Source organism: Siniperca chuatsi, linkage group LG20 (genome assembly GCF_020085105.1).
Source record: "Siniperca chuatsi isolate FFG_IHB_CAS linkage group LG20, ASM2008510v1, whole genome shotgun sequence".
Lineage (NCBI taxonomy): Eukaryota > Metazoa > Chordata > Actinopteri > Centrarchiformes > Sinipercidae > Siniperca > Siniperca chuatsi.
This window is the reverse complement of record NC_058061.1, coordinates 26,286,038-26,313,256: the sequence shown is the minus strand read 5'-3', so window position 1 is coordinate 26,313,256 and position 27,219 is coordinate 26,286,038. Positions and strand designations below refer to the sequence as shown.

At 41.1% G+C, this 27,219-nt stretch overlaps 1 protein-coding gene across 3 annotated transcripts in view; it reads right to left on the bottom strand.

Moving 5' to 3' along the window:
* Nucleotides 1-463: 463 nt before the first annotated feature.
* Nucleotides 464-27,219, bottom strand: part of mtr (5-methyltetrahydrofolate-homocysteine methyltransferase) — a 72,203-nt gene continuing 45,447 nt past the window's right edge. For 2 of the 3 annotated variants that reach the window (XM_044179197.1, XM_044179199.1), the window contains exons 21-33: nucleotides 24,152-24,259; nucleotides 22,919-23,019; nucleotides 16,971-17,038; nucleotides 13,416-13,536; nucleotides 12,732-12,813; nucleotides 11,571-11,669; nucleotides 10,118-10,193; nucleotides 9,700-9,855; nucleotides 8,934-9,139; nucleotides 8,494-8,694; nucleotides 8,152-8,344; nucleotides 6,012-6,124; nucleotides 464-3,606 (exon numbers count right to left, since the gene is read on the bottom strand). In XM_044179197.1, coding sequence (XP_044035132.1) covers nucleotides 3,523-3,606; nucleotides 6,012-6,124; nucleotides 8,152-8,344; nucleotides 8,494-8,694; nucleotides 8,934-9,139; nucleotides 9,700-9,855; nucleotides 10,118-10,193; nucleotides 11,571-11,669; nucleotides 12,732-12,813; nucleotides 13,416-13,536; nucleotides 16,971-17,038; nucleotides 22,919-23,019; nucleotides 24,152-24,259 — 1,608 coding nt within the window. In that variant the 3' untranslated portion in view covers nucleotides 464-3,522. The remainder of the gene's footprint in view (nucleotides 3,607-6,011; nucleotides 6,125-8,151; nucleotides 8,345-8,493; nucleotides 8,695-8,933; nucleotides 9,140-9,699; nucleotides 9,856-10,117; nucleotides 10,194-11,570; nucleotides 11,670-12,731; nucleotides 12,814-13,415; nucleotides 13,537-16,970; nucleotides 17,039-22,918; nucleotides 23,020-24,151; nucleotides 24,260-27,219) is intronic. The other variant, XM_044179198.1, reaches the window with a different exon arrangement.

Sequence of the window (27,219 nt, the reverse complement as noted above, 5' to 3'; positions counted from 1 at the left end):
GTAGAGACACATTAAAAAAGAAGAATGGTAAAAATCTGCAACACACATTGAAAGATTCTTCTTTTTAATTGCTGTGGGTCAAGCTCTAAAAACGCTGTGTCCTACACTTCCCATAATGCAACCAATAGCCTTTTTAGACCCTTGCTGCCGGGCAAATGCCCACATCTTTCAAACTCCATGCCCCAAGCTGTGACACAGGATTTCTGTTATAAACGTGTAGATTTAAAGCCCAAGCTGAGATAACCCCAGATGACATCACTATGACATCATTAGAGGTAATTTTCTCAGCCTTGACAAAGCTCCTGCGGAGCCACAGAAGACATTATACAACTGTTTTCACAGGCTGAGACCAGTAAACTGACATTTTTGTGTATAATCGGAGGAGTACCCCTAAATAACATCAAAATCTGGTTTTATATAAGGTGGACCGGAGGTGTAAACTGAGAGAAAGACTAACAGAAAATATGTTGAAATGATTTATTTTTAACAAAATAGCACTGTTCAATTGTTCCTGTTTTACAGTGTTTGCAATACCACCATCATTTATCCACAACTTTATTTTTCAATGTTAACAGTTTCAAAGTAAAACTGATTACAAAACTGACAAAGTTTCATACAAACAGAGATCAGCCACTGCAGCACATCAGGGCTTTTCAGAGTGAATTGAAATGCTGATAACCACAGATGTTGCGAAGGGTTAACCCAGCTTCCCACTATAATCATTTGAAGATGAGACTTTATAAGATGAGACTTGCTTGGTTCACTTAAGTCTTTACAACCGAGCGGAAACGCACTGTATTTCATTGTAACCCTATCTTTGATTGTAAATGATTATTATTATTGTTCTTATGACAGCCATGAACCTTCAGCAAATAGCTGTTTGGTTCCTTATCAAGTCAGAAACAAGTTTCATTCAAGTTTGTTTAAGTGACAGCTCTACACGATGGTACAGTCGTTTTTCCTGCATTTAGAAAATCTTCAAGGTTTTTCAACATTTTCATTGTGTTTAGTTGTCATTAGTACTGCTTTGTTCTTCACTTTGAGGAAAACTGCACGGTGTAGAAAAAATGTGTAACTGAATACTTTTGAACCAGTTAAATGTATATACTGTTTTAAAAAGACAATGCAATTATTCAAATTGATCTAAAAATGTGTCCTCTGATCCTCCACCTTCTGACATTAGGAAGACAGGCATTTGTAAAACCTCACCGACTCCCCTCAGAAATGACTCAAAATGATTTTCAGCAGGCTGACGAGCAGAACCTACTGCCCTCTCTGGTTGAAAGTTTCACTTGTGACTTCAGCCAGCATCACTGATGATGAGTCACCCAGCAGTGATGTCACAGGGTCCTGGAGTCCACCTGTGCATCACTGCAGCAGGGTGAGAAGTTACACCAGTGGAGGTCAGCAAAAACAAGATTTTCAGGGGGTGTTACTCTTTGAAAGGCTTATAAAATTATTTATCTCCTGCTTCATAGTTTACACTTTGTTTCATTCTCACTGTAGTTTAAGGCAATGCAGCAATGTGTCACACCAAAAACTAAACCCACAGACAGTGAGTTTCAACACAGGGGCTCTGAAAATGACAGCTGGCCAATAAGAGCTCCTGTTACTGCTGTGTGGATTGAAGCACTTCATTTTTAGGGTGGCATACTGGCTGCATCTCTTTAACAGAAATCTTCAATTGTATAATTTAATCAAAACTTTATCACTTTATAAATGATTTTACAATGTGGCTTTTAAGTAATCAACATTAATAAACTGAACATGTGAACATGCTTTTAAGCTACAGCCTCCACACAAATGTTGATAATGCTAAAACCTTTACACAAGAACAATAAAATGATCATTTAAAAAAAATAATTAAAATTGAAATAAATACAATCTGTATGCAAACGCCTAAACTTTCACTTCCACATACAAATCTAAAATTTGTGGTTTAGAAATGTTCTTACTGACTTCCCATGTGTCCAGGGTTTACTCTTTGGTTGTAGTAATTAGTTTGTTTTTATACATATTGGACATGTGAAGCATTATTTAAATTTTGGGCTGTTTACCTCATTACTTACTTCCATGGTGAATTAATTATTATTATTAATTACCACCAAGTATAAAACTGTAATCGAAACATATCGTTAAAGTTGGCACTGAACGTAAGAACAGATCCTTAGTCTTTTTTACTGATTCTTTGATCAGATATTTCCTGATTTTAATCACAATCATTTGGGGGTTTTACTGAAGCAAATTTCTTCTAAAGCTGTTTGCATTAAAGGACATTTTGGGAATTACATTTATTCACTTTCTGTCCAAGAGTGAGATGGAAAGATGGATATCAATCTCATGTCTGTGTGTTGAGTACAGAGCTGGAATCAGGATGTGGTTAGCCTAGCTTAGCATAAGACTGGCAGCAGGGCGAAAGAGCTAGCCTGGTTCTTTCCAAAGATCAAAAATACATCGACCAACACCTCTAAAGCTCACTAACTAACACAAAATCACAAGCAGGTGCAGTGACTGTTCATGGAGTCTTGTTGTCACAGTGAGGCTGGCAAGTTTGGTACCATTGTGCTTGTACAGAGACCAACACCAAAACAGGTGTTCACCGATTGTGCTATAGGCAGAGATGTTACACAGATGGATAAACTGTTGTTCATCCACATTTCTGTTTGTGTACTAAAAAAAAAAGAGATACATGTTAATCTGTGAGCTTTAGCTTCTGTTGATAGGTGTGTTTTTGAACTTTGGCTTAGCCAGGCAAGCTGTTTCCCCCTGCTCCCAGTCTTTCTGCTAAGCTAGGTCAATTACATCCTGACTTCTGCTCTGTATTTAACACAGAATGAGATTGATATTAATCTCCTCATTTAACTCTCAGAAAGAAAGCAAATCAGCAGATTTTCCCAGTATCTTCCCACTATCCCTTTACGATAATATAAACACTGATGCAAGACGTTTGCCTCATTTTAGTAAATGGAAAACAAATCTTTTAAAATGTTTTTATAATCAGCAAATCCACAGATATTGACTGACTCTGGAGATACCCAGCGTAGCCCAGGGATGAGTGCGAAAATAATAATCTCAACATTGAGCTAAATAATAGAAGTGAACATTTTAGCTCATGCACTACTGAAGACACATATGTGACGGTGATGCAACACCACGTGATTTCCAACAGATTCCTTCACTTCATGTGTAGGCCTCACTCCATTAATAAACAAGGAATACATTTAAGAGATAATTTTATCATTACACATAATGTACTTGTGTGTGTGTAGTGTTTAACAGTAGTGAGTTGGTCATAACCCGTTGGCACAGACTCATTCTTAAATGTACAGTAAAAAATGTTGAGTAAAATGATAAGGCCTATACTATGGGATGTCAGTGAATCTCTATGTAAGCGGCCACAGTAACAACCTGCGTGATCTATAGTGGAATGGTTGGACTGTAAACCTGTGACTGTAAATTCTGTGTTGCCTGCTCTGATCCCTCTGTGGTCCAGTTTACTGCTGGAGCAGTCACACACTGCGCCTAACTGTCATATCCCAGTACAGGAGCCAGCCATCTCTCCATCTCCTCCACACTCATGTCTTTCCTCCCGGAATAGTCCTCCACCTGAAGACAAGAGCAGCAGAGAAAATACAAGGTCAGCCTGATTTTGTGTCCTGTCTGTTACAATCAGCCTTCAGTTATCAAGCTCCTCTCCTGTGGAATCAGGTCCCAGTTTGGGTTCGGGAGGCAGACACCATCTCCACATTTAACAGTAGGCTTAAAACTTTCCTCTTTGATAAAGCTTACAGTTAGGGCTGGCTCAGGTGAGCCCTGAACCATCCCTTAGTTATGCTGCTATAGGCCTAGACTCTCCTCCTCTCCCTCTCCATCCGTATGCATTTCTATCCCATTACTGCATGTTACTAACTCGACATCTTCTCTCCCCCGTAGTTCTGTGCTTTTTCGTTTCTCTCCACTCTCCTCCTGTTGCTTTCAGCAGGTATTTCTGCCTCCGGAGCTGCAGAGACTGGATCTGTGGTTGTGGGCCACCTGCTGCCCCCGTGTTCCTGCTTGACAACTGCTGCTACAGTTGTTGTTATTGGCTCTGTTACTAATACTGACATTATTTTTCCTATAGCTGTCATTCCTATTATTACTAATTTATTAATATTAACACTACAATTACTACTCTACTATTTATTAAAAAAAATAAGACCTGCTAGACCTGCTCTATAGGAAAAGTGCAATGAGATAACTTCTATTATGAATTGGTGCTAAATTTATTTATAAATAAATAAAAAAATAAATTTAAAAAATCCTCAATCAAAATATTTGCTAGAACTTAAAGCGAAATCCCGGTTTGGATCCTTCCTGTTTTTGTGTTATTTGTGAGAAATATGTGAGTCTCTATAGTGACGTCAAAGGGAACTCCACCGATTTAGCATTGCATTCCTATAACATTGTCAGACTCACAATGGACAGTTTAAAAAAAAAAGAAAAAAAAGATCAAAATCGATGCAGCAGAACCAGAGACTTCGTCTATTCCACACATTCTTCTTCCTTGTCAAAACCTACTCACAATGCAACCCGACTGCTAACAGTTTGGTTGCGGATTCCAGTGTGTTGTGCTGGTATAGTGACAAACAGCCTGGAGCCTCTAGTCTTGAGCAGAGATGAGCAGCGGTCTACAGAGGTCTGGTAAGCTCACTTCTTTCTAACTCCACACCTCCAGATTTTTTTCATTTTTATTGTAGTCTTCAGACCCAACCGACACTGACTCAAGTGACATCACTTGAGGACGTTTATCGGACTTCACACAGCTCCGTCTGGAGACACTAAAGGCTTATACTGTAAATTCTCAAATAGTGGCCTTTATTTACCTCAACAGCAAAGAGAACCAGGCCTTTATCTGAAACAGGCTTTATTAGAAACAAACAGTCACTCCTTATTTGACCTGTTCCCCGGGTAATGCAAACTCAACACTCCCTCCACGTTTACCTGTTTTACATCAGTACAACAGAGTCATGTCATACTCACCACTCTGCTGAGAGCACTGTCTCTTCTCCTACAGAAATACTGTTTTCATTCACTGTTGCTGTTTGCTCTTTTTCATCATTTCCTGCACAGATATTCAAAATGAAAAGTCCTCCAACAACTGAGTGGGGGTACTCGCTTTCATTCCTGGTAGGCAAAGTGGAACCAAGTGGCAATCATTTATGACTGAAAATATTTGTGTATAAAAAAAATAATAAAGTAAGAGCAGGAGAGTGGTGAGAATGACATGACTCTGCTGTTGTACTGATGGAATTAGGAAATGTACAATATTATGCTGAATTTACCATGTGAGCCACTGATATACAGATGTGATTGACACCCCCCCTCAATGTTTTTTACCCAGGTTTTCTTAGCAACTGGTCTTTATTTATTCACCTTGGCCAGGGCTATTATTTGTGACGCTACCATTATTGGATAATTTTATGGTGGTATAGTATTCTATCCAAATATTTTGCATATTTTTTTTGCAGTACACTTAAAATAACTTATGTTGCTTAGTCAGTACTGCATTCATACCTGGTCTCTTTATCCCACTTTATCCAAACCTTTTCTATGTCATATTTTGTTGAAATATACAGCATACATACTATATTTACAGTTGCATACTTTCTGTTGTACACTATTCATTTTTAGGTGAGATTATTTTTCTCAAATGGTATCAATATAAAGTAATAATATATGTACAATATTTTAATCATATTGATATTATTATGTTATATTACTATTATAATAGTGTCCTCCAGGTGTTTCTTGCATTATATTTTCCAGAGTTCTACAAATAAAGAGGAAGAGATCTGTTGTCACAGGTGGTAACCTGTGTTAATCCAACTTGCTCAATGACACCAACATCTAGAACACCCAACGTATAGTATTTTTGGAGTTCCAGCACTAACGGGATATCTCATAAACATGAACATTAACAACATTTTCTCAAGTTATTTCTAGCAATTTAACATGTGGATGGTTAGCTGAACCTGCTCCTTGGTGATCTTTCCCACGGCGAAGTATGAGGCCTGAGGGTTGGAGAAGTAAAGTCCAGACACTGAGGCAGCAGGCGTCATGGCCAGAGACTCTGTCAGACCAATACCTACACACACACACAGGTAGTTACTTCATATGCATACAGCCACGAAAACAAATACCTGCATAACACACACACACACACACACACGTACACGTACACAAAATGTCAATGTGAACGCAGAAAAATTAGATAAAAAGGTTTAATTTCTTATAAAATCAGAATAAGCTTGATTTTGATTAGCCTTAACAGACAAAAACACTTATAAACAAGTCTGACTTTGATTAAAAAGGTTCTGTATTCCATCTGACAACTTTTATGAGCCTTGTTGTAGTCTTATTTGATTAAATCTGTTTGAAATGAATTGGCTCTTTTGGTACTGAATTTCATTTTCATTTTGACAGAATGTCCACTAACACAGCATAACCTGCTTAGTGTAAAACATAACATGAACTTTATTTCCAATAGTTGTGGAACTAAATGTGTGTATAGTGGCTGTTCTTGTATCTGAAAACAAGTATATACTGCTATACATGTAAAAAGACACGTAACGCTTGTGTTACCATATTCTAATATTTACAGCGCTCTGAGGAAGCAGCGGCTCTCAGTTTCACCGTTACACAGCGGTGAGCTCAGTGTTTAAAAATTGACACTTAGAAGCGCTCCTGTGGCTTAGGGGATAAGACGCCAACCATGGGCCACAACGCCTCCGGTTGGAACCTGGCTGGGGACCTTGGTTGCATCTCTGTCTCTCGTGTTTCACGTCATCTCTCCACTATCACTAATAAAGGCAGAAATGGACTGTACTTGTATAGTGCCTTTCTAGTCGTCCGACCACCAGCGCTTCACACTACAGTGCCCCAAAAATGATTTCTAAAAAAATTGTCACTCTCTCTCAATGAAATGAAGGAATACTAGTCCCACAGTGTCAGTCAAGAATAATAGGAAGAAAAATAGGAAGAAAAACAGGCTTTGGGTAAATATCAGAAATGCTCCTTTAGCCTCTAAGCCTCTGCGTGGGCCGGCTGGTGAACGTGTCTGATCGATAGCTGAGCCGACAGAGGTCCACTGAGACAAAGTGAACAAACTTGTGCCGGTAACTGTGGCTTATAAGCTAAGGACAGACAGTGTTTTGTTAGTGGTGGTATTGAAGAATAAAGACCACAACAACATTTATCATCTAACTCTGACTGATGTGGACCTTTGCAGGTAGGTTCAATATGCTACAGTTCTAAATGGACATTAGCAGTGCACTTTCCCCTGGAGGATCTTTGTTTGGCAGCTCGTTCAACAAGACAAGGTGCAACACAAGACACACCCTTGTTTGTAAGTTAGTGATTTTCTCAAAAAGAGCCGTTTTACAGAGCAGATCAGTATACTGTAGCAGAAACACTAAAACTGTATTAATTGTTTTTTGCCAGTTGGGGCTGTAGAACAAGCTGTAAACACAACATTAACATACCATCACCTTCTCAACTTGTTAGCAAACAGTTGCCTGTTTACATTTTCAGCAGCAACATAAGCATTCATTTGGAGTTGGGTTCGTGTCCACCGGATCAATGTAATTCCAAAATTCACGCTCCTTTTAGATCTTTTTTTTTTTCACATAAAAGAGCTGCCTGCTGCAGGTGGAAAGCAAGTTGCTGAGAGGGGAGAATGTTGACTGAAACAAACAGAGCTAGGGGGGCTGCGCAGTAGGTGATAATTCTCTGTGGGTTTGTCACATTAGTCATTCGATCCATTGTTAACATAAACTAAATTAAGAAAAAGTCAAACTGTGATTATTTATTATGTGGCTCAAAATCAATACTGTTTTTTCCCCTCACATAATGACACAGATCTGATGTTTTGTCATCAGCATGAACAGCAGACACCTAACATGGAACACTTTCCATCTGGACTACACGGGGGTGTGGTCCAACAGCATGTCACTGACCTGCTGCAGGTAAACAGGTTCTCTGTAACCTGATTTCTCTGAGTAACCTGGTTACTTGAGTGCTTGTAATGAACTGCTTGAAAAGTTATTTCATAACTGAAAAATGTAATTTCATTTTGCTGATCAAAGATTACGTCAGACTTGCGTCTGCTCTCACCAGTCTTCTCCTGGATCCCAGCCAGGCTCCACATGATGGTCTTCTCTGTGTGGTCGGGCTGGCTGGGGTAGCCAGCTGCAGGTCTGATGCCCTGGTATCGAACTCTGTGGAGGTCTGAGGCCTGCAGTGCCTCGTCAGAGCTGTAGCCCCACAGCTCCTTACGCACACGAGCATGGAGCTCCTCAGCAAAGGCCTGGAGGACAGACAGCAGGGTGTGGCAGAAACCAAAGGAACACCACAGCAGCACCCCTTAACATGTCATTAAGCACCAGTGACTCACTAACCCACGCAATACCAGCGGCGATGGAGCCCTGGTGTGTTAGGAAGATGTCCATACTGTACCTCAGCCAGTCGGTCAGCCAGGGCTTTGACCATGATGCTGCTGTAGTCGTCTCCCTGAGCCTGGAACTGCTGACTCAGCTCCTCAGCTCCAAACACACCCACAGCAAACACACCGATGTAGTCTGCCACACCGCTGTCTACAGGGGCAACAAAGTCAGACACACACAGGTAGGGCTCTGAACTGGAGCTGTCCTTCTCCGCCTGCAGCACACACACACACACACACACACACACACACACAGAAATGTGTTGCTGTTACTTTGGAAATGTATTACCATCCACCAAAAAGCCTAGGCACCACACATCAGCTGGCTGATGCCCCCCCATGATAAGGCAGCATAATGCTTTGTTTATGCTACACGTGTTCACTCCTCTATCTTTTAGAGTGTTAAACAACAAGATGGGTTGATGGAATGAAATACACTGCAACTGGTATTGACCCTCACTTGTTGCCGTAAGCCGTGGAATGTGGCGATGGGCTTGGTGTCTCTGTGCACAGTGACATCATCTTTGTACACATTGATGTCATCACGATCACTCTGGGCACGCCAGAACCCCACCAGGCCCTGCCCCTGCAGACTGCAGCTGCTAATCATCTGGTTGAGCAGCTGCTGGGCGTCATCGAAGACTCGCCGAGCCTCCGAACCTGCAGGAAGCAAATATTACTAAGATCAGACGCTTCTGTTATTGAAGTATTCATCACAGCTCTCTACTGCCAGTTGTTTTGTGTTCTTGTAGTTGTATACGTATTTAACTGCCAAGATGTCGCCGATGATTTCCTCTTCCATAACTTACACTGTTATTGTATGCTAACAATAAAAATGGTTACATTTATCATCAACGCAGCTTAGTTAACATCCAGTAACATGTATTTTATAATGTTAATCCATAATGGAGATTTTATCTTTTTCTTTTTATAAATGATGTGAATTTTTAAATATGACTCAAATAAATCATTTTGTTTTTAACCACAAATAATGTGATTGTTTTGTTATAATAACTTAGATGGAAAGACGGTAAAATATGGTATTGAATTATTTTCAAAAACAGAAGTTTTCTTTTTGCTAATTTATATATACAAAACTGAGTGTTGACATCTTTTTACAAAAATAAAATGCATGAGCAACATTTGAGTAAATATCATGTAGCAGGATGGCCGTTTGTAATATGATTTATGATGAACGCTGACAGAGGACGAGCTCGTACCAACAGTGTTGTCATTGAAGATCTTGGGGTACCCTCTGTTGGGGTATTTTCCTCTCAGCTGCCACACATCGAAGAAAGGCTTCCAGTCGATGAAGTCCACCAGACTGTTCAGGTTGTACCACTCAAACACACGGGTGCCCAGGAACTGAGGACGCACTGAAACACAAAGACCAACAAAGGTTTTTAAGGTCCATACGGAAAATGTACCACGCCGTAATTAAATAATACATACAGTACGGTATATGATGTGTATTCAATTTATTTTCAATTCACACACAATGCAAATACCACCTAGAATTTAGGTGTAGTAGAAATGTAATTGTAGTGTTATATCATAATGACAGTATACTGTATCAGTGTATCTGTGCTAGAATTTTGCTTTAATGACTTTGGAATTCATTCATCTGTGCTAACTTACCTGGCCTGGGCAGAGAGAGCCAGTCTATATGTAAAGCCTTCTCTCTGGCCTGGGAAAGAGACAGATACGCACGATCCTAAGGCAACAGAGGGAGATGGAGGATGAAGAGGAAGGCAAGGCAATTTTATTTATATAGCACATTCCATTACAAGTAAACTCAATAAACTCATCATTAAAATGCACGTGCAAACACACATCCACCCAAGTGGTTTAACATCCTGAACACCAGACTCTGTTTCATTCCTCTTACTTAATCTCCCATCACTTCAGCTTGTTGCTGTTCTCTTGTCTGATGCCTTTGTGATGACTACTACTACTCTACTCTTCTAGTACACAATCGAAGGTCAAGATGGAGGTTTTTACTCCCCTTGGAAGATACTCACTGTGTTCTAGTTCTGTGCGATGTACTTAAACTGTAACACTATGTACTACTACTGTTGGTCACAGTTCACTCTTTTGTCAACACCGTGACATGTGCAGACCCAAACCACCACTGCATGTATCTGCTAACAGGCGTTGTGTGTATCACAGCCTGATGTGTCTTCTTCCTCCACTGTTGTCCAGAAACTATTAAAACACATCAGCGAGCCGCTCTGTTGCACCGGGTGACATGTTCCTTCATCCCCATGAACACACACACTGTAGTTTATTCTGACTCAGTCCCACACACACCGTCCTGCTGGTCCTTTCATGGGACTTGCTGATAGTAAGAAAAATACAGAACACCACCAGACTTATCCTTTAAAGGTCCAGTGTGGAGGATTTGGTGGCATAGTAGAGCCAGTGTTTGGTTTGTCCGTTCTGGGCTACTGTAGAAACATGGCGGTGCAACATGGTGGCCTCCATAGAGGGGGACCCGCTCTCTCTGTAGATATAAAGGGCTGATTCTAAAGTAACAAAAACACAACAATTCTTATACACTAATGAAAACATACTTATAAATATTCTATTCCATTTGTGCCGATAGCTCCTCCTAAATGTTTCACACTGGACCTTTAAGTAGGTTGTTGTGTTTCTTCTATGACCTTAATCAAACTGCTTCTTCCGGTAGCACATTTTCATTTTTCATGCAGCATGCATCTTGAACTGCCTTAATGACAACAATATAATAATCTAGCAGGAATGTCAGACTTAATTTTCCTTTCTTGTGCAGAAAGATATTAAATTTGATAAACAGTCCACTTTGGAAACAAACTACCATAAATGGGCCTGTTTTAAATTGCAGGAGAGAGATTTTTGGATGATCTTTTCCCTCCTGCAGCTGTGTGCAGGGGCTCAGGTGCGTTGTAAGCTGTCTGGAGGCTGCTGACTCTTACAGCCTGTATTTAGATGTGATAAAGGTTCAAGACACATGGATGCAACGCTGATCTCAAAGAGGGTTGCCTATGTGGGTCACTGGACACAGGGCTCTCTGGTGCTTACCTTATTGGGTGTTTCTACCAGCCATTCTTACCTTCAGGGAGTCGTAGTGCTCCTGCCTGATCTCCTCATACTCTTCTTTCAGGTCCTCAAAGTACTCCTCCCTCACTGCCTCATCCAGGAGCTGCGAGCACTGACCGACAGGAAAATAAGCTACTCAAACATCTTTCAAATCTGTGGTCATCAACTAATAGCAACTCTCTGATCATCAAGAGATTATTGCACCTTAAGGAGGTTCTATTTTCACTTCCCTCTGTTAGTTTGTTAGTTCAATTTCTGAAAAACAGATTTCAATGAAATTTGGTGCCATGTTAGACTATTGGCAAAGGAACATGTTTTTGTTGTGGATCCAGGATTTTTTAAAGGATTTCTTAACAATGCATTTTTGGACATTTTCCAATATTTTCTCATGAACTCCTGGACTTGGTTGAAGGAAATATGGCACTGTCCCATGATTGTCTATCTATTTGTATTTTGAAGCTGATCCTGACCCGGGTGCAGATTAAAACTTTCTAAGCATTATGTTATCTAAAAAAAACAACAACATTTAAACTTTAAGGCATTGTACACCTTAGTGGAGGTATGTGCTCTTTAAGTGATTTCTAGTTGAAAATAAGGCATTGCATGTCATCATACAGTATATGTCCCAGATCTGTTCCTCTATGCATTCATGCAGATTCTAAGCAGTCGAGGTATTTAAAAGAGACAAATCTTCTTTAATTTAAATCCATTTGCAGACAAACATATTTTTACTTTGTCTTAATGGAAAATTTAAGTGCAGCCTGTTACTAAATACATTTCTACTGATATCAAATTAATGAGTTCTCTATAGGCCAGAGACAGGAGCCGCGATCACCGGCACAGGATAATCAAGTGTACAGAGACGATCTGGCGCTGGTGCTGTTGTATTTGAGCTGTGGAGACTGATGGTTGATTGAAGACAGGTGTGCCGGTGATCAGCAGCACACGGGAAACCAGAATACATACACACACACACACACACATCTAGAGATGAGCCGAGGACACACAAGAAACACAAGGAGAGGAGAGCACAAAAGGGCACACGGATGGGGAGGATAGGGTGGCTGACCATCACAGCACAGGGTTAGTTTTTAGTCTTTAATCAGGAGTGGAAAATGCCAGTAATACTCTAGACCCTAGAATAGTTCCAGTGATGTCAGTTAGATATTCTTACCACCACCACACTCCTGGAGGCATCCAGAACATGGATAACAGGAGAACTGTAGCGAGGGGCGATCTTCACAGCTGTATGTGTCCTATCAAACACAAAACGCACAAGTTACCCAAGGGAGTACTGTAAAATATCAACCTCAGTTTATGGTGAGCAGGGGAGGTTCTACCTAACTGGTTACTGGTCTCAGGCGATTGATCTAATGTTTGGCTAAGCCAGACTCACTGCGGTCATTTTTGGGCAGCTGTGGCTCAGGAGGTAGAGTGGGTCGTCCACTGATCACAGGGTCGGCGGTTCGATTCCCACCTCCTCCTGTCCACATGTCGATGTGTCCTTGGGCAAGACACTGAACCCCAAATAGCTCCTGATGGTGGTAGCTTGCTGCTATATAAATGTAGCCATTTACCATATATGTAGCTATTTGACCAGCAGGCAAGTAGTTTTTCTCTGCACAACCTGAGTTTGAGGTTGCACATTTTTTTCTGCACCATATAAAAAGCATTTCTTGGTCTCCATGGTAGTTGTGTACAAAACACAAGATACTATGTGACATTAACAATGTGCAGCGTTGAGTTTTTAATCAGTCTGATTAGCTGAGAGCACCTGTTACCTATCACATATACATATTAGTTGATCAGTATATCAGACATCAGTATATTTCTGCCTTGTCTCAGATATTTGTGTTACTTTGATGTGGTGGCTCCTCCAATCAGCAGTGGTGTTGTGATTCCCAGTCTCTCCATCTCTTTGGCCACGTAGATCATCTCATCCAGAGAGGGGGTGATGAGACCAGACAAACCAATGATATCTGCAGGAACAAAACAAACACCCCACATTACTGCTGCTGCTATTATAAAATAATAACAATTATTATAAGTGAAGTTAATTGGCAGATAGCTGCCCAGGTTGACATGAAAAACAAAAAGGTGTATGCAAAAGAGTAGGTTCATGCTGCGTTCCAGTCAAAGTCGGAGGTCAGAATTTCTCAGTTGACATTTCCGACTTCCGACCTCCAAGTGTTTCAGGTGCACGACGTCAAACATAAACAAAAAACATGGCTGACCGTGACAAACGGATGTTTCTTTGGCAAGTGTGCACACAACTGATCTCTCAGCAGTGCAGCCTGCTCGCATATATAAACCAAACTAATGTGAGCTTCCATGGTGCTGCCATTGTTGTGTGACATCAGACAGCTGCTTCTTCAAGAACTCGGGGCAAATCCATCTGCCCCGAGTTCACAAGTAGGAACTCCAACTTCAAATGGTGTGCCACTGCACTTTTTCTAGTAGGAGGTCGGAAATTTTCGAGTTCTTAGTTGTCTGGAACGCAGCATCAGTCTCAGAAGTGGGGGGAACACAATGAAGTCAGAGGTTCTAAAACAAAAAACAAGTATATACAAGTAATATAAATGTTAATTTCTTCATTTATATTAATTTATATCATCTAGCAAATAATAAATTATGATTAAATTGGTTATCATACTTTGCATAATAATGTTAGTATACCAAAAAAAATCTAAATACATTGCTGCATTATACTGCACTAACCCAATAATCACCTGTAATTTTCTTGATAAAAACCTGATCATTTTTGATTAATATTGTTATTATGTTATGTAAAAATCCTTGGCAAAAAATTCAAACTATCATCAGCAATGAACCTTTAACTCAATAAATAAAGTTTTATTTCTATCTTTACTACAAAGAGCTTTGTCTTTTACTGCATTATCTTTGACTGATGGTCACTTCTAACGTCTTTTAAGGAGAATTATCTGTAAATAAAAAACAGCTAAATGATTTTTTTTTTTACCCAAACATGCAGAGGAGTTGGGAGACGTTTTTCAGCCCTGAGTAGGGTCTGCAGTCAATTCAATTCAATTTTATTTATATAGTGCCAATTCATAACAGAAGTTATCTCATTGCACTTTTCCTACAGAGTAGGAGTAGGAGTACGGTCTGCAGATCTAGACCGTACTCTTTATCAGAATCAGAATCAGAAATACTTTATTGATCCCCGTAGGGAAACTCTTTGTTACAGTAGCTCGTCTTTACGTCAGTGCACACAGGAGAAAGTACTAGAAAACGATATGATACACTATAAACACTATAAAACAGGTCAGAAATAAATTAAGTATCATGTCGGTATAAGTATAAGATAAACTAAGTGTCGAGTACCAAGTGGGTTTACTGGTTGATGATGAAAGTACAGTATAAATACAATGTAACTAATTATGTAATAAATAATATTAATAAGCGGAGGTGCATGTACTGTCGAAGAGTAATTGAGGTATATAGTATCAGTAACAATAAATAAGAAAAAAAACTAACAAGGGAAAACTATTAAAACTAAATATTGCACGGAAGTAGTACACAGAATATTGCACAGAATATTGCACAATTATTATTAATTATGGCGGAGATGTAATGCTCAATGTCCAGTTTAGTGACCTAGGGTCATACAGACTGACACTTAGAGGGAGGAGTTAAAGAGTCTGATGGCCACAGGCAGGAATGACTTCCTGTGGTGCTCTGTGGTGCTTTTTGGTCGGATGAGTCTTCCGCTGAAGGTGCTCCTTTGTTTGACCAGCGCGTCATGGAGCGGGTGGGAGACACTGTCCAAGATGGCATGTAGTTTGGCCAGCATCCTCCTCTCTGACACCTCCGCCAGAGAGTCCAGCTCCACCCCCACAATGTCACCGGCCTTACGGATCAGTTTGTTGAGTCTGTTGGCGTCCGCTACCCTCAGCTTGCTGCCCCAGCATGCAACAGCATACAGGATAGCACTGGCCACCACAGACTCATAAAACATCTTCAGCATTGTCCGGCAGATGTTGAAGGACCTCAGCCTCCTCAGGAAATAGAGGCGGCTCTGGCCCTTCCTGTAAACAGCTTGAGTGTTCTTGGTCCAGTCCAGTTTGTTATCTAAGTGTACTCCCAGGTACTTGTAGTCCTCTACAATGTTCACACTGACCCCCTGGATGGAAACCGGGGTCACTGGTGTCTTGGCCCTCCGTAGATCCACAATCAGCTCCTTTGACTTTGTCGCATTGAGCTGCAGATTGTTCTGCTCACACCATGAAACAAAGTTCCCCACCACAGCCCTATACTCAGTCTCATCACCACCGCTGATACATCCCACCACAGCAGAGTCATCAGAAAACTTCTGAAGGTCGCAGGACTCTGTGTGGTGGCTGAAGTCTGTGGTGTAGATGGTGAAGAGGAAGGGAGAGAGGACAGTCCCCTGAGGGGCCCCAGTGTTGCTGACCACGCTGTCTTACACACAGTGCTGCAGGCACACGTGCTGTGGTCTGCCAGTCAGGTAGTCCACAATCCAGGACACGAGGGGGGCATCCACCTGCATCACTGCCAGCTTCTCCCCCAGCAGGGCAGGCCGGATGGTGTTGAAAGCACTGGAGAAGTCAAAAAACATGATCCTCACCGTGCTTGCCGGCCTGTCCTGGTGGGTGTGGATGCGGTTAAGCAGGTAGATGATGGCGTCCTCAACTCCCAGCCGGGGCTGGTAGGCCCTGTAATTAATATTATAATATTAATTATAATATTAATTACAGAGACCCAACAAATCCCACCACGAGCAAGCACTTGGCAACAGTGGCAAGGAAAAACTTCCTTTAAGAGGCAGAAAACTTGGATAGAACCAGACTCAATGGTGGGCGGCCATCAGAGAGAGAGAGAGAGAGAGAGAGAGAGAGAGAGGGAGAGAGACAGAGAGAGAGCGAGAGGGGAGGGGTTTGGGGGAAGGGGATAGGGTTAGGGAGGCACAATGCAAAGACCACATAGAATTTTTATATATATATATATATATATATATATATATATTGTAGAATAGTAATTATAGTGTTAATATTAATAGTCTTGCTCACAAGCTGCATTCTGCCCCAACAACCTCCACCAAAAAGGTAGGGCAGCTTGTATGTTGCCTTACAGGCAAAATCCAGAGCAGAAAACGTCAATCACTCGCTACTGCTTGTACTGCAAAGCTTAAATGCTGTGAGCGCACAGGAATAACTGAAGGCGACTTAGATGAGCATTTTAACATTTTGATCAATTCAGAGCTTCTCCCATTTGGATTTTGGTAGTTGGACAAAAATAGGATTTTGAAAAGTGAGGGGGACATGTCCCCCCCATCCGCAGTGGAAATTACGCCCTCGGGTACGTGTATTTGTGCTGAACATATGTTCAGCATCTCACACTGACAATATGCAGTCTAAACTGGACACTGTACCTGCTTTCTGTCTGATGGCTTCTCTGAGGATCTTATCACAGGGAACCATCACACCCAGGTCGATCACTCTGAAAGACAAGAAACATCCAATGGAAAACACTCAAACTTTCCACTTTCTTTGACATATACAGTATTAAGTATTTATAACAAGTAACGTGTGTAATCCAATGAACCTAGTGGCTGTGGCAGCACTCTCTTTCTGGTGAGTTTATTCAAGGGGGCCCGGGGTATACCGATTCTCGCTACCGTGAGGGGTGTGCGTGACAGACGTGTCAGCAGGACAGACCAGGGACCGCTGTGTGAATCATTGCAGTATTTTGGCCAGATTTTTCACTGTCAGACAGGGGTTTTTCTTACAGACCGGTTGTTTTCTACAATTCTTTTCTACACACTCTTGCCTTAGGTGGGTTGTTTAAAGATTCTTAGTTTGGAACTCATCTTTAAAAAGGGGGGAGTGAATGGTAACTTGATGTGTTGTGTTAAGTGCTTAAACAGTGATACGTGTGAAAATATTGATGCGTGTGAGTGTATTAACGGATGCATGAAAGAGTGAATGTGTGAAAACAGAGTAAGTAAGGTGCGAATGTCAAATAGATAATCTGAGAAGGCAATAAAACAGCCCGCTCTTCAAGGCATTGAAGGTTAATTTTTTCCTCAAGTGAGTCTGTAAACTATCTGACTGTCTTTCCCCTAGCAGCCAGCTTAAGGTCCTTTTTTATCACTTTAATAGTGGCAGAAGCGCTCCTGAGAATCCAGCCAAAATATTAAAGAGCACAAAGAGGCCATTTAAAACACCAAACAAAGTTACTGTAGTTGGGGAATCGGGGTTAAAGAATAAATATGGGTTCTAACAATAGCAAAACTTGCAGAAAAATCTGCTATCACTCCTATCTCCCCTAATATACAAACTACATGATTACCAATTATGGTAAGGACAGCATTGACCAGCTGGACATCTGGGTAAAAGTGGGAAATGTGGCAAAATGGGACATTGGGCAAAGGATTGCCCGGAGAATCACAGTCAGGCTGACTGACTAGACGGGGCGTCGACGCCAGGACGGGAAGGGACTCGCTTGAACACTGGAGACGACAGAGCATTCTTCACATCAGTTACGTAAGAGCACCCACACTGACATAACAGAGCATGTGAACACACGACACACAGACAACTGCCTGCATGAGACACACACTGATACACACACGCCTGCACACACAGCCACACACACAGACATTGATAAATGAGGCTATCTCTTACCTTGAGCACACACAAGCCACTGATGACAAAGCCCCAGCAGAGATATACACCGAATATACATGATGCATACAAACGCATGGCTGAATACACAATCAACATTGCTGGAAAAGATATTGTTTTTCTTGTGGATTCTGGTGCGACTGATTTTGTTATCAAAGAGGCAGAGTTTGCAGTCCTTCCAAAAATGAGCGGCAGATTTGTGAGGACAGTAGGAGTTTCAGGAACACCCCTGGTGGAAAGGTATACCATAACATTGTCATGCAGTGAAGAAATTGAGAAACACTTTAAGCATTCATTCTTGTTATCTAAACGATGCGCGATCAATATTATCGGAAGAGATATGATGATAAGATTAGGAATTGTCCTTATTTCCACTCCCGAAGGCATCATTGTAGCCAGAATTTCTGACACTGCATCACAATATGTGAAACACAGTAGCAGGGAGCTGATGTACTCTTATCAATGGAAGCTGCCTCACACAGCTGCTGGCTCTGTAAATAACACTCTGATCACTGAGGTCAAAGCTCTCTTTCCAGACAACTATGCACGAATAGACATCAAGTCGCCTCAAGAGTTACACTGCACATCACATGTACATCTTGGGGTTGATAAACATTTCGAGGACACGTGGTTCAGGCAAGAGAGAGAGAAACACACTAAAGCTGACCTGGTTGTACTGGAATGATAAAAAAAACGCACTGTCTCAGTAGCTGTCAATGATCCACTTTGTAAAGCTTTGCTTCAAGTCCCTAACACATATACTCATGTCCCCCTGGTCAAAGCAGGATACATGGGAATGCTTGGGCCCTTGGACTAGACGTTGTGAGGAAGCTGCTGGTTGGGTAAAGACATCAGACTCGGGTGTGAATTTTCACAACCGACATCAGGTATTCCGGAAAAGAATTTCAGCTATAGCAACAGGGGTAAGAAGCATTGAGCTCATTCCAGGTTCAGAGTATTTAATGGCCAGTTTGGTAACATCAGATGATGAAAGTCATAACAAAAACATTTTTGTGAAAGACATCTCAGAAATTCCTGAGTTAAATCAGGTACCATCCTGCTTGTGGGCACAACACAAGTATGATGTAGGCTTAATCAAAGATGCTGAGCCTGTAGTTATCATACCAAAATCATCTTACAGGCCATGTCAGAACCAATATCCTTTGAAGAAGAAAGCTGTTGAAGTTTTTTGAAAGCAGGAGTGATAATTCCATGTGCAAAATCTCCAGTCCGGACACCTATTTTCCCCCATACAAAAACTCCGGGACGCCAGAGAGCCACAACATTAGAGGTTCGTGCAGGACTTGCAGGTGGTAAATGCAGCAGTACATGCACGAGCACCCAATGTTCCCAACCCCCACACAATACTCTCACAGGTGCCACTTGGGAGTAAGTGGTTTTCAGTTGTTGAGCTGGCTAACGCTTTGTTCAGCATCCCAGTGGATCCTGACAGCCAGTACTGGTTTGTGTTCTCTTTTGAAGGAAAGAGATTTATATTCACCAGACTTGTCCAAGGGTATTCGGAGAGTCCTGGAATCTTTAACGATGTGTTAAAGAACAATCTGGAAAAGTTAAAATTGACAGTAATAGACCTTTCACACAGATTGTTGATGAGAGGATGAAGACAACGCATGGTATGCAACTATACTGACTACTGCCAGAAAAGTGACTAACCAGAGCTATGTAACATCAGCATCACCAACTATGACGGCTCCACAGCAAGGTTTTGGAACATGAGCCAATTAACCCAGCAAGGGATTCACCGGCCCATCATGACTACCAATCCAACATCCCAGGCTGGCATTATTGGGTTCACCAGATGGTGCTATACATCTAGAGACCACTTCCTGGGGACTTCAGCATGCAAACAGACTGTCACTGCAACATGCGGCACTGAGTGGAACAAGGGAGCCCGAAACAAATGCAGGGGACCTCAGCCATCATCGCTCAGCTGAATCTGACCGACACCACCAGCTTACACCGCCCAGGAAGCGACAATCCCATTGTCCTGATGCCTACAGAGGATGGATTTGGATCCCTAAGAGAGCACATGTGGGTATGTGGACAACATGTTTATTAGTCTCTCAGACTGGGTGGTGTGGCACCTGTTACCTTGCTAAGCTGATAACATCTGTGAACATTCTGCCCACCATCACTCATTTCCACACCCACTATGCTCACTATTACTTACCACACAGAGCACGGCAATCCTCTACGAGAGTGTCACTAGGGGAGAAAGGAATCAGTGGAATCCTCCCCTGGTGGGGGACTATGAATAATGCACACAAGATAGATCGCCTGGCCGTAGAACTTGAGAACTTGACAGCCCTGGTAGAGGTGGGGTTTTCCACCCTCACTCCTACCTTGCAGGGGATCAAAAACGTGGCCCTGCAGAACACGATGGCTTTGGACTTGATGCTGGCTAGTCAAGGAGAAGTTGATATTGTCATATTATTGGGTCTGATTGTTGCGCGTATGTTCCAGATATCACAGACAATATGACTCATGTTGTTTCCCACCGGAATGATCTACTGCACGAGGAGAGAAGCCTAGACTCCCAGAGTGTGGGAGGATGGGACGTGTGGTCATGGGTGACTATGGGAGGATGGAAGAAAGTGTTGATGAAAATGCTGCCACCCATGCTCCTAATTATTGTGCTCTTCCTCCTCTTGACCTGCTGTGTAATTCCCTGTTTCAGATCTATGATTTCTACCGCAATTAAATCATCTATGGGTCAGTATGTGAATATGCCAATAGAAACATCCAGCTCTATTGAAAGGATTCCACAGTTTGACAATGATATGATTTGAGGAGAATAACATTGTATATAACCACACTGGATTTTGAAGTATGATGCGAATTTAGAATAAAATGTTCATGAAATCATTTATTACTGCTAGAGCTATATACCTAATGATTACCTTTCCAACAATTACATTTCTGTTGATTCATGCACACTTATTCTTTATGACTTAGTCCTTTGATTTAGTCTCTCATTAAGTTTTTGAATTTATTTCTATTGCATCCAGTTATAATGATATAACGACGGCTAATGATGGGCTATTGAATTGAAGTTTGCTTGATAAGCTAATGAGCTAATAAGTACATGTGGGGTTTTTCTTCCTCTGACACTTGAGGTTTTCCCCACTTGTCTGATTTTTCCTATCCTACTTTTAACCTTTGTCCTTAAGCATTTTTCTTAATGATTTTTATGCTAAAAAGGGAGGAATTGTAATGGCAAGAACAAACAGACTGCATGACTGTATAACATACACATGACTCTTTGATATAATAACATACAGATGCTATACATAACTGTTTGATGTCAATACTTGATCTGTGTATGATTGTTTGGACTGCGTGATGAGAACAGTACATTGATAATGATGAGATGGAACTACAAAACATGCTATTGACTGTTATGTCCAGACTTCAGGGACACAGTGACCCTGAAGACGGGATAAGTAACTGATGCTCCTTTCCCTCTGCACTCATTCAGAGTAGAATATACTGATGTATGTTTTGCTGCTGTGAGTCCGTCTGCAGATGCTTGAAGTAAACCTACAGAAGTGGTTGCGTTGAGTGTTTCTTTATTCTGCAGAATTGCCACTACAGCCTCTTTCCATACGAAGAAATTCTGAACAAACACTAAACTTTTATAGCTGAATTCAGTTCTTCCTTTTATGGATTTTAATTGTAGATTGTTCTTCGTTACATTGGCAGAATCTAAGGTTAATGTTAAAGTTTGTGGGGAATAGTACACCAGTACACAACATGGCTAATGCTACTAGCTACTATCCTTAACAATAAGAGCACTATGTATCAATAATCTGATTTTACTTAGGGCCTCATGTCCCTGCATACACACACACACGCAATATTACAGAATGTAAGAATAAACCTACATATGTCGGTAGCTAACACACACACACATTTGCAAAGCTATCCTAGGACATGTTAGGACATTCCATTGATATCCATTCATTGTGGACAGCCTAACCAAAACATTTAATCTAATTTTAACCATAACCAATTCATGCCTAACCAGAACCTCAGAAATGACGTTTTGCCTCATTAGGACCAGGCTTTGGTCCCCATGAGGACTACTGGTCCCAACAAGGTCAGTGTTTATACCGGAAAAGGTCCCCAATAGGTAACAAAAACACGCACACACACACACAGCAAATTAGTTCCATTAAACAGCAGTAATAGTGTTGGGACGGTGCCCAGGGTCTGGCAACAAATCAACACTGCCACTTATCTCGCATAATGCAACACTATGCCCTGTGGGCGATCAAAAGGCAATGTGAGGTGAACTATTTAATTCTCTGAAGTGTTCACTGAGCTACTGTCAGTGCCACTGAGCTTAACATTTCACCTCAAACAGAGGCCAGCAGCAGATGATATGCTGCTAGTGTCTGAAAGTAGAAAGCTGGGCTTCTACATGGAGGCTCCTGCTGTTCAATCATACACTGTAAATAATCGCAGACTTATAAGGCTGCTTTCTGACTGGTTGATTTTAAATGTCAATTCCAGTCAACAACAAACATGATTAGTGCAATTTACAACGCGTTTTGAGCCAAAGTGCTGCTGGCACACTGTGAATGTCCTGGGAGGGTGTGGTATAAAAAGAACCTACTGCTCAGTGGAGTATTGAAAATGGTACTGTAAACCTTCAGAAAAGCAGTTTTACCTGAAGTTGTTGCAACCCAGCACCACACCTACGATGTTCTTGCCAATATCATGAACGTCTCCCTTCACTGTAGCCAGAATTATGGTGCCCTGATAGGGATCCTGCAGACCAAGGAGAAAACACCAGAGGAAGTGAGGGACCAAAGAACAGGAAGAAATCCATTTGTGAATATTTTTGTTTGTTGTAAAGCTGCTCTCAATTCAATTCAATTTTATTTATATAGCGCCAATTCATAACAGAAGTTATCTCATTGCGCTTTTCCTATAGAGCAAGTCTAGACTGTACTCTTTATAATATTATTTACAGAGACCCAACCAATCCCACCATGAGCAAGCATTTGGTGACAGTGGCAAGAAAAAACTTCCTATTAACAGGCAGAAACCTCGAGCAGAACCAGACTCAATGGTGGGTGGCCATCGGGGGGGGGGTTAATATAGTAATTATAGTGTTAATACCTCTTACCTAGAGGGGTATAATTTGTATAATGTTCTCTTCTCTCTTTATCATTCTTCCTCTGTATGATATCAATCTGTGGTATGGGATTTGGGCAAATCCAGGAAGAAACCAATTCATTTTTGATATTTGGTTTGTTTGCACCAAGTACGCCAGTTGTCAAAAATGCCCCCATTGCACTCCATTACATCACTGGAACCACTCTTGAATCGTTTTGCCTCAACTTTCAGTGACATTTTGCAGGTGAACCACACCTCTAAAGCACTGCTAATGGCTGAAATCTGCATTTGAACTTCAGTATTTTGTTTATAATGAAGAGGCGCTTTCTAAATCCACTGTCCATGGATATCATACAAATCTTACAGCACACTTTACTATATTATAGGAAACCATGAAATAAAAGATGTGATGCAGGTTATATCTTCTTAATGCAGCTGTTAAACATATCCAAATTGGTTTAATCATACATGATTCATATATGATTTTAATAAATTGGAACATGATCTCTCATAGTAATTTCCCTTTGGATATATAATGTAAAAATCATCTGGTCATGCAGTCCAGCTTGCTAAAACAAGTCGTCATCATTAAAAAATAATAATAATAATGTTTTTACCCTCTCTCTTTTTTGGGTCTAACGTAGATATGCTAGATTCAACTAGTATTGTGACATCACATATTTAGGTCTCCAGTGAAAATAATTCTTGATCTTTGTGGGAATACCAAATTGAGAGTTACATTAACATCAACTAAATGCATCCATATTTAGTTGAGACTGACCACTTCCTCAGTTGACCCAGACAATGCCATCATCTCCTCCCTCTCCTTCTCCATGAAAGGAATCAGGTAGCCCACCGCCTTCTTCATAACACGAGCCGACTTGATCACCTGCAAAACACACAAGGACTAGAAGTTTTATTACGGTTTCAAAATGCTGAAATACAGAGGTGAGCATAGAAATGTTTAATCCAACATAAACAATATCAGAAACAATAAAAGAAAGCGTTTTTATTTATTTATTTTTTCTTATTTATGGGCCAAGGTGCAGTCTGAACACATGGGAGATGTGTAGCGTTTCTGTTGTTCTGATGTTAATGGGGAGCTTGTTCAGGCCAGGACAGCAACCGGTCAGGATTTTGTTGAGCGGTCATATAATAGTGATTATATGTACTGTATGTATAGGACTTCAGCTTCAGCTTCCTCAATGTCCTTCCTGGGAAAAGAACTAAATTTGGGGTTAAAAAGTGGTATAGAAGAATTTGGTAGTTAGGAATATAGGAGTCAGTGTTGTCATTCAAATGTTCAAAGAAACCAGCACTGAGAGACAACAGGGACAAGCTAAGCCTAAGCCTTTGATGTTCTCAAACAATGTAATCCGAATCAGAAATACTTTATTGATCCCCGAGGGGAAACTCTTTTGTTACAGCTGCTCACTGTCACGTCAGTGCACACAGGGATAGAAGTACTAAGCAAATCGGGGGGCGCTAGTGCACATGTCTGAGGTATAGACGTGTTTTGCCAGGGCTCCTCTCCAAGGCCTCGACAATTTATTATTTCACCGTGTTTTATTTAGTTTTAGGCCATCAAAGTGTGTTTACTTTATGTATTTAGTGTGAACTTTTGTCTCGACTCAAAAATGCCGAAGCCGAGTGCCTCCAACAAAGTTAGGAACACTGATGACCAAGTATCCGGAGCTAATGCTAAAGCTAGCTCGCCTGACAAGTCTGAAAAATTACCGGACACCGCTTATGCTATGTGCAAAGAGATATATAAAGAAATGTCCGAGTCAATCTTGCAGGGGGTTAACGCCCGCTTTGATGCTTTTGAACTCAATTTCCAGAAGCTTGTGATGTCGCAGGCCGAGCTACGGGCCCGTGTGGCTAATCAAGAACAAGCTACGAACGACTTTGAGGCACGGATCCAAGAGTTGGAAACCAGGTACTCAGAGCTGTCTAAACAAAATAGTCAGCTCCGAGCTAAAGTATTGGATTTAGAAGCTCGGTCAAGAAGACATAATATTAAGATCGTGGGAATACAAGAGGACGAGGAGGAGGGTAAACCCACTGAATTTGTCTCCAGGCTGATTCCCCAACTGCTCGGGGAAGAGCATTTTCCTCGCCGGTCAAAGTGGATCGAGCGCATCGTTCTCTTCAGCTGAAGCCGGCCGTTGGTGAGAAGCCGCGCACAATCCTGGCGCGCATTCACCACTTTCAAGAGAAGGAGTTAATTTTGCGTCGCGGGAGAATGCAACCACTCGAATATAAGGGCAAACGGGTCCTTATTTTTCCCGATTATACCACTGAGGTGATGTCTCAAAGAAATGCCTTTCGGGATGTGATGCAAAGCTTGCGCAAAAAGGGGATCAAGTTCACGCTGCGGTACCCCGCTAGATTGCAAATCCATCAACACGGAGCGGAGGCACCTACAGTCTTTGAGGATCCAACGGAGGCAGCGCGATTTGCAGAGAGGTGTGGTGGGAGCTCAGGAGAGTAAACTCAAATACGTTCGAACTTATCTTACCTCGCTGCTGACGTGCATATGTATCCTTGGGACTCAGTAGAGCTACAGCTTCTGGCGTGTAGTTACTATGAATACACAGTGCACTGAGACTTAATCAAGATCATCGAATGGTCTGCTTTTATTTATTTATTTTTTTTATTTGTTTATTTTGCTTTCACTTTATTAGTGACTTTCTGACCGTGTCATCTCTTTCTTCAATTATTTTTCCCTATTTAAATTTTTTTCTATTTTTTTTGGTTTTTTGTTTGTTTTTTTTGTTTTTACATAATATAATCTATTTTTTTATTTATTTTTTTATTTTATTTATTTATTCTTTTTCCTTTGATGGTGATAAGTTGTCCGTTCAAACATTTAAAGCCACGGGGAGGGGTTCTCTTTTCCTTGAAGTAGTTTTTTTCTTGTTAAATGCCCGGCAGCTCCTTTTTGGATGGAATTGGGAGTTTTGTGTCTGGTTCAGGTAGACACAATGGAGGGTGGGGTTGGTTGGGGGTTGTTGTTGTTGTTGTCTCGGACCGGTTTGTCATTTTCTTATCTGTTATTTTCTCGCTTGTTTTTAATCTTTCACTGTTTTGTTCAGTTTCATGCTACTAATCAATGTATGCTAGCAAAGTTGTATGTCCATTCTAATAACCTTTTTTCTTTTTCCATATGCAGAGGTCTTCTGGTAGAGTACTAACTGGGGGTAGGAATGTGACATTAGTCTCTTGGAATGTTAAGGGGCTAGGACATGCTATAAAGAGAGAAAAAGTATTTAGGCACCTTAAATCATTATCTGCGGATGTGATTTTTCTACAGGAGACCCATATTAAAGCTACTGAGCAGCGTAGATTGTGTTGCAGTTGGATATCTCAAGTTTATCAATCGCCATTCACTTCTCACGCCCGCGGTGTGGCCATTCTCTTTCGGAAAAATATTCCATTCCAATTCTCTTCTATGATTACTGATCCTTATGGCAGATACATCATTGTTTCTGGTACCATAAATTCTTTCCCATTGACTTTCTTAAATATCTACGGCCCAAACACTGATGATCCTAATTTTTACAAAAAGGTTTTTGACTTACTTCCTGATGGTAATAATTCTAATATAATAATCGGGGGAGACTTAAATTGTTATCTAGACCCTTATTTAGACAGATTGTCCACTCGTCCACCCCCTGGAATTGCATCAGTGCAAGTTTTAAATAATTTGCTTAATTGCAGAAATTTAGTGGACATTTGGAGAATTCAGCACCCTGTAGACAGAGATTATTCTTACTATTCACATGTCCACAAATCTTATAGTAGAATAAATTATTTTTTGGTTGATTCTCAGTTAATCTCGCATGT